Below are 7,984 nucleotides of genomic sequence, written 5' to 3'. Positions count from 1 at the left end.
GAAGGGAAAAGAGCCCATCTGCTCCTGGAGGCCGCCGGTGAGGTGGTCCACCTTCCTTGTGAAGCAGCCCAGGTCCTGCTGGAGCACGCCCAGCCGCATGAGGAGCACGTTCATCAGCTTGGCATCGCTGGGGCTCTCGCTGCCGCTGCCCACCGCCTCACCCAGCAGCGCCCCCGTGCACTCGTTGTCCAAGCAAGCCTTCAGCCCGGAGGTGAAGCCATTGGCATCCGAAATCAAGACGTCGATCGCTTTACTGACGAGCGCCGCCTGGTCCCGGATGCCCAGCAAGGTCTCCAGGTCCTTGGCCTTGAGCAGCCTGGTGGGACCATCGGGTGCCTTTCCACCACCGGGCACCCTGTCCTGCCCGTCAGCGTCGCTGCTGCCCATCCCGTCCCGCCAGCCGGCGGTGGGGATGCACTGTGCCGAGTCGCCGGCCTCGGCGTCGGTCTCCAGCATGGGCCGGGTGGTCTGGCAGGAGGCCAGGTCGCAGCGCTGGAGGTTGGAGAGCAGCACGCGGTTCTCGTACTGCAGCTTCTTCACCTTGCCGCTCAGCTCGCTGATCTGCACCTTGGCCGTGGCCAGCTCCTCCTGCGAGGGCTCGCTGATCACCGAGCAGCTGTCCTCCGACAGCGTCACGTCCAGCTCGTGGTCCGACTTGTACTTGGTCAGCTCGTTCAGGAGGAGCTTGTTCTGGTCCTCCAGCTCCAGCAGCGAGCGCCTCAGTAGGTCGGCCTCCTCCTCCACGAACTGCAGGTGCCGGCGCAGCTCTGCCACCGTGTCCCCTGCGTCCCCGCAGCCCGAAACGCCCGCCAGGAACCGTGAGTCCTGCCCCGGCAGCTCTCTGTCCCCCTGGCCCTTCATGTCGTCCATCTCTGCCCGCAGCCCACGGTTTTCTACCTCCAGCTCCACTATCCTCCGGCTGAGGATGTTGGCTTCCTCCTCCACCAGCTTGAGGTGGACCTTCAACTCGGCTTCCCGGGAATGGGGGGAGTCAGCCAGCTCCTCCACCGAGAGGGAGCTGTCGAGGTCGCCATACAGGGACCTGTATTTGAGCAGCTCCTCCTTCATGCCATCGTTCTCCTTGGCCAGCTTAGTCAGCTTCTTGCACATCAGGGCTGACTCCTCCTTGGCGAAATGCAGCTGGCACTTCAGATCTGCGCTGTCCTCCTGGGGACCGAGAGGGCGCAGGCATTAGAAAATCGCTGCCGGGGCCACGGTGGCTCCGAGCGAGCCCTGGGGACACATCGCCCTCCCACACGAGCGATCCCAGGGAAGCTGCAGCCCCTGCTCATGGAGGGAAAAAAACTTTGAAATCCATCCTGGAGGCTTTCAGGGAGAGCCTGGACACAGGGCAGGACGCCTGGATGAGGAGACCCCAGGAAGGACATCGAGCCACGGGGATGCAGGGACGGAGCCCAGCCCTGCCACAGCCCTATCCACCGCGGGGAGCAGGGGGAGGGAGAGCTGTCAGACTCCGCAGAGCGAAATAAAAGCCACCAACAAGGTTTCCTCCTGAAAGCTGGCAAGCCCTGAAGCAACCGGCGCTGCCGCAGCTGCAACCCCCCCGCTGGGGCTCTGCTCCTCCCGCTCAGCCCCAAACGCTCCACTGTGGGGCAGAGAAGCAGTGGTTTTGACTGGAAACCTCCTGAAGTCCCAGCCCTTGCCCAGCCACTGCCTAGCAAGGGGACAGAAAGCCCAAGCAAACCCCCCTGAGTCAGCTCGCTGGTCCCTTCCCAAACCCCTTTGCTTCTGGGGACCGTTTCTCCATGTGTTTTTTTTTGGTTTTGGGTGTTTTTTTTTTTGTTTTTAAATTTAGCCCTTAGGATCTCGGCTATCTGCCCAGGCAGACCGTTTCTCTGCTTTGGAAAGCTTTTTGGATACAGGACCAGGATTTCCTGACGTCCAACTCACGGCTTCCCGTGCTGTGGGGTCACTCGAGTGCTCCGAGCTCCGGCACGGTGACTGCCGGGAGGGGACCTGCTGGGCTGCGCCCCTCACCCTGCGGCACCCCTTGAAGCCCTGGGTGGGCGCTGGAGGTGACTGAACCCTTTGGCCGGGTGGCTGCTGGTCCCGGCGACCCTCTGCCTGCCTGAACTCATCCCCTTTCTTGTTTCCCTGGCTGGGAGAAACAAGCTGTCCCCCTCTTTGGGTGCTCCTGACCCCCCAGCCGTGCCCACGCTCACACCCCCCAAACCCCGCAGCAGCCATTTACCCTGCAGACTTCCCGAGCTGCTTGTATCAGGGGCAGGGATGGAGCGGGGGGGGAGGTCCCGTGAGTTCTGGGTGGCGTTTGATTCCCCAAACGCCCTGCTGGGACCACAGGAACCACCCCGTTTCTCTTCTGCACTCACGCACTCGCTAAGGCACATTAAAACTGTGCTCCCCCCTAATTAGCTGCGGAGATTAGGGGAGGGCCAGCGCGGGCAGCTCTCCCCGCCGGGGCAGACATGACCTCAGTTCCTGTTTTTCCAGAGGAAAAAAAAAAAAAAAGCAAAAATAAAGCAGAAGCCTATCGTGTCCCTCTGCCCCTTGGCATCGCTGGAGGGACGCACGCGTCCCCAAGACCACCTTGAGGGCTCCTGGGGTCCAGGACAGACCTCAGTGTTGAGTCTGTCCCCCCTCCAGCTCCATTTTCGGTGAGTGCTGATGCTCAGCCAGCGCAGCCAGGCGGGAAAGGGGCCCAGGAAGCCATCGATGAGTCACGAGCATCTGTGCCCATGGGGCCACCCGGCCATGGCTGCTCGGGAGAGGGAGCGCCGAGGGGGAGGCCACATCCAGGGGTTTTTGCACCCGAGGATGCTCGGGGTTTGCTTCCCAGCACCGGCTCCTTCCCGGAGTATCGGTCCCACCGCACAGCTGGGACTGATCCAGCCCCACATCCCCAGGCTGAGGGGTCTCGGTTCTGCGGGGGTGTGGGAAGCGGGGGGGGTTTCTGCAGCGCAGGACTGAGGTTTGTTTCCCGCCCTGGGGAAAAGGCAGAGGAGGGAGCTGTATTTCAGCCTTGGGAAGAGGGGTGATGGAGGGGCTCCTGGACAGCCCCCTCAGCTCAGGGCACAGCCGGTGTAGGGACAAAGCCACAAAGCTCTTTGGGGAAATGGGGGACAGGACTCTGGGACCATCAGCTGGCCTGAAAGGGCTCTCAAGGACGGAGTTAAAGGGAGAGATGATAAATAAAAGACCGAAGGGGAAAGTCTTTGAGGGCCTGGGGCTCCCCGACCTGCAGCTGCACAGAGCGGGCTCTGCCAGCAATGACACAGGTCACCCAGAAACCCTCAGGGTGCTCGGTGTCCCCTCAGCAGTGCATGGCAGGAGCGGCTTTACGGGGTCTCCCTCCTTGCCCTGGCTTTGGGGGAGCAGGTCTACTCCCCAAAATAAACCTTTCAGGTCTTTTGCCTTGGAAAGAGGATTTTTCCAGCATTAAAACACTTGCATTTCTATTCCTGCAACAGCAGCTCTGCCCCTCCGAGCCCCAGTAACAGCATTAGCGAGTCACAGCAGCTCAGTCCAACAGCAAGTGACAGCTGAAATCCCACCGCCGCTGCCCGCAAATCCCACTGCCCTGCGCTGCCCCAGCAGCCTGGCGTGGGGCAGGGACAGCTCGGCCTCCAGCCGTTCCCCACGGGGACCCTCAGCTCCCCCAAACCCCACAGGGGGCTCCGGGGCCGCCCTCCAGCCTGGCACAGGCAGGAGGGACCCGGGCTGCAAGAGCCACAAGCCAAGAGCACAAGCAGCTTTGTGACGTGAAAGCCAAAGTCCTTCAGCTCCTCACTGCAGTCCTGACACACGGAAAGGGTTAAAGCCACCGGCTGGCCACGGATGCTCCATTGATAAATGAGACAAGGGAGCGGTTGAGGACAATGAGGATGGCCCAGCACATCAATCCCTCCCTTATGCAGGGTGTCTGAAAGGCAGGAAAGCCCTGCAAGAGAGGGGATGGTGCTGCCATGCCCACATTGACTTCTGGGCCAGGCGTAGTCTCCGGCTGGCACCAGGACCTGGGGTGCGGATGGGCCACCGTGGCATGCCCCGGACATGCCGGCACCAATACCTGCACTGATGGTTTCTTCTCGGTCTTCCCGATGGAGCGAGACCCCCGTTTCTTCAGGGAATTCTGCAGAGAGAAGAGAGAGCTGTCACCCACAGCGATGGCACGGCACCCCGGCGCAGACAGACAGACGCAGCACAGATGGACATCGACGTTGACTTCTCCAGCTGCTTGTGAACCCCAGGAAAACACCAGAGCCTCAGTGCACTGAGGCCCTTTGCTCTTGGGAAGCTGAACTGGCAAGCATCATATCATGAGGTTTGGCCAGAAATTCCCCCTGCAGGCAAGCGAGCAGTGAGAGAGCAGGAGTGAGCAGGAAATGAGCCGTGGAGAGGCTGAGTCAGGTCCTGCCAGGGCTGGATGGAGCAGGGAAGCACACCCCCAGGCCAAGGGACGGCTCTGGCTCTCGGGGCATCCCAGGGCGGGAGCAGCAGACAATGAAGTTCCCCGTTGCCTCTTCCCCAAGCAAGGGACATGTCCCAGTCACTCAGCTATGGGGAGGGCTCCTCAGATGTTGACTCTGCCCTCTGGGGACACAAGGGATGATCTCCAGGCTACTGAGGACAGCTGGGAGACAGGGAGGCCAGACAGAGCAATAAGGGAGACTGGAAGAGGGGGAAAAAACGTGTTTCCAGAGCGGGGCCAGTTATGTGGGGAACAGGAGCTAGGGGAAAACCCTCAAGAACATCCACCCAGCTCCCCGTGTGTGCTGGCCGATCCATGTGGCTGCCCTAGACCTATTTCCAAGCTGGCGCTGAGGCCCAGCAGCCAAAGAAAGCAGCTGTGAAATGTAAGCTGCTGCCTGTGCCAAGGTGCCGGGCTCCAGGCTTTCCTATTAAGGCCACGACCATCGCTGGAGCTGCTGCTGCTGCTGCAGAGCCTCTCCCAGGGGCTGGCTGTGCCACGTCGGCATCCCTCGCCCCCACCGTGCTGGAGGCCGGGACTGGCCAAGGGCATCGCCCGGCCCTGAGCAGCCCCGAGGGCAGCACCCCAGGTCAGACGTGGGCTGTCATCGCTCCACCTTGGGCGCATCCCTCGGGGCGGCTGCGCCTCAGAGTTCCATCACAGCTGAGCTCAATGTTGGCACGGGGTATCTGGAGTGGTCCCACTTTTCTCCTGCCCCGCAGGAGATGTTGCGGAGGCGTAGAGCCGGAGGGGCAAACGCACGCGCCTTTGGGGATGATCTGCCCATCCTGACAATTATCCAATTATGGGAGAAACCTCTTGGAAGGGAGAAATAATCAGCCCTGAGGGGTGAGCCCAGCCCTGCGCAGCCTCCGCTCCACATTGGCTTGGCTGCTAACAAGCTCTGCCACGCTATGCGCCCTCCAGCAGCAGGGAGGAGGTGGAGGAGGGCTGTTAACTCACTCGTTTGTCTAATTAGCGCTCTGCAATCAGTGAGTAACCCCAATGCCCTTGCTAGCTGGGGGACACGCCATCCGGAGTTCAGGGGAGCTGCTCTGAGCTGTGCCAGGTCTCGTGCCAGCAGCAGCATCCCCTTTGGGCTGGTGCAGCTGCAGAGAGGGGCCCTATCCTGTCCCACGCTCTTTTGCCAGGGCAAGGCGGCAGCTGGCGCTCAGGCCTCCCTGCACACTGACCATGCAACCATTTTCTCTGCCTGTTTTTCAAGCGCGAGAGCGCTCTAGCCCGGCTCCCGCTGCTGCCATTTGTTATTCAGCCCGTGCTCGCCGGCTGCAGGGAAACCCATTTCACGCCTGTTAGCGCAGGCTGCGTGGTGGGAGGGAAAAGACACCCCATCTGGGGTGACGCTGCTCCATGCCACCCTGCAAGAAGGTGGCTGCAGAAGGGATGGGTGCGACCACCGCCGGGTCCTGCAGCTCACCAGGAGCTGGCCCCGGCGTTACCCGGAGCCGGCCCCAGAGATCCCAAGCCGTGTGCTGGCTCCCTGCCCTGCCACGCAGGGGAGCACGGCTGGGGGCAGAGAGAGCCCTCCCTGTGTCGTGTCCCCATCCTCGATGGGATCAGGGCCAGAGCTCCGCCACAGCGCATCTCCTCCCACGCACTGCCCTGATGGCTCAGCCAGCGATGCTTCCCGAGGCTCCCCGGGGACCGAAGGCATCCCGGGCAGTAGGGAAGTGGGTTACAAGTGCAGCGATGGATCACAAGCCCACGCTGTCACCGGGATGCCTCTCCTGTCACCGAGGATGACACCGCTCCTGGCTGGGAGCTGGTCCCAAACCCGGCATGGCATGGAGCACCCTGGACCCCTGCATACGGCTACCTGCACAGCACAAGGCTTCCCAGGACACAGATGGGACCATGCACCCCTCCACATCAACACCACCACTGGGACATTACTGGGACACCGCTGGGACATTGCTGGGATGCAGCCCCATGGCTCGGCACGGTTTGAACCGGCAACATGTGGTCAGGATACGGCCAGCACCGGGCACTGCGCCAGAGGCACGGCGGACTCCACACATCGCACAGAGCTTTGGCTGGTGGGAGCTGGGCACGGCCCAGGGCTGAACAAGTGGCCGAGGACACGTAAAGTGGCTCTAATGCAGGGGGAATGTCCCGTAGCACCCCCACCCCGGGATGGGGTAGAGCCACTCGGTGCCCGCAGGGTGGGATGAAGCACGCCTCGCCGAGGGCAAGCGCTGCTCGGGTTTCGTGAGCATCTGCAGCACGGTTTGGGTTTCAACGATGCGAGCAGGGATGGGGGATCCCGCAGGGCAAGGCCAGGACACCTGCTATGGGCAGAGCCTTGGGGACGCCTCCCTGTCCTCCCTCCCATGTCCCCCTCACCTCTCGGAGCTTGTCCATCTCGTTCTGCACCACCTGCTTGGCCAGCTCCGTTTCGATGAGCCGCTGGCGCAGGTCCTCGTTCTCCTCCTCCAGCCTGATCCTCTTCTTCTCCACCACCTCCAGCTCATTGTGGAGCCGCACGGAGACGTCCTTGGCCACCTGGTGACACAATGGGGCTATCACCAAGCTGGGTGCAGTGTACACGGGGCTGGGACCGTGGTGCCTGGGCACCTACAATCCTCATACAGCAATCATCAGGTTGTTACTACTGAGACCCTTTGGAGCAGACACCGTGCTGGATGACACCGTGGCCCCTGTGTGTGTCCCCTCCATCGAGTGCTGTGACCACTGTTCCCCCTTCACCAGCCGCAAGGCTGCCCCGCGTCCCCATCCCCTGACCAAACCCTGCCTTCTCCAGCCCTAACACGATGCTGCAGGATTCTCATTGCCTTTTTGTACCTTTTTCCTACACTGTGAGGCTGGAAAAGCCCCCATAAGGCTGGAAAAGCCAGCGGGTAGCATCAGAGCAGGCAGCCTCTGGCCGCAGGCAGCAGCTGTGCCGGTTGGGAGAAAGGCGAGCTGCTGCATCACGTTACGGAAAAAAACAGCAGCTGCCCCCCAGGGTGAAGGGTGCCTCCATCCATCCCGGGCATGGCCCCGGAGCCTCCCCCTCCAGATCACTGCAAGGGAGCAGCTCCTGGCATAAAGGGAGCTTAACAGCACGAAGCGTTCATTCCTGCATCTGTAGGAAGGGAAAAATTGTCCCCAACCCCCCATGTCCCCTGCCCAGCCCGGGGTCCCAGTCGCAAGCCCCACCGCAGGGATGGGGGGCTCTGGCTGTGGGGTTGTGCTCCCGCTCCCCCCAGGGATGGGCTGTGCTTGCTTTCCCAGAAGGGAAGAAGCTGGAGGGGGGAGTTTTTGGCACCAACATCCCAAGCCGGGGGCTGCTGGGTGGTCCGGGGAGGGAATGGGGCCCCCAGCAGGGATGGGCAGCCCAAGGCGGGTTCGCAGCCCCGCACTTGTGGCATGTCTTGGCTCCCGGAGAGGCTGTTTTCTGCTCAAAAATCTAAGTTGCTCCTTGAGCTGTTGCCCATCCAGCCCCTGAGCCATCTCCGGCTGCCACTGCACCTCCCTCCTGGCAGCCGCCGTGGAGGCAAGAGCCCTCAGCCA

General features: G+C 62.1%; 1 protein-coding gene across 1 annotated transcript in view; it reads right to left on the bottom strand.

Moving 5' to 3' along the window:
* The window catches only part of SOGA1 (suppressor of glucose, autophagy associated 1), a 15,773-nt gene that overhangs the window by 7,023 nt on the left and 766 nt on the right, over window positions 1–7,984 (bottom strand). Inside the window, exons 2-5 of the mRNA XM_009892106.1 lie at window positions 7,214–7,270; window positions 6,815–7,022; window positions 4,049–4,111; window positions 10–1,167 (exon numbers count right to left, since the gene is read on the bottom strand). Coding sequence (XP_009890408.1) covers window positions 10–1,167; window positions 4,049–4,111; window positions 6,815–7,022; window positions 7,214–7,270 — 1,486 coding nt within the window. The remainder of the gene's footprint in view (window positions 1–9; window positions 1,168–4,048; window positions 4,112–6,814; window positions 7,023–7,213; window positions 7,271–7,984) is intronic.

This window comes from Charadrius vociferus, unplaced genomic scaffold, assembly GCF_000708025.1.
Source record: "Charadrius vociferus isolate BGI_N301 unplaced genomic scaffold, ASM70802v2 scaffold409, whole genome shotgun sequence".
Taxonomy (NCBI): Eukaryota; Metazoa; Chordata; class Aves; order Charadriiformes; family Charadriidae; genus Charadrius; species Charadrius vociferus.
The sequence above is the reverse complement of the archived record's forward strand: the minus strand, read 5'-3'. Positions and strand labels throughout refer to the sequence as shown.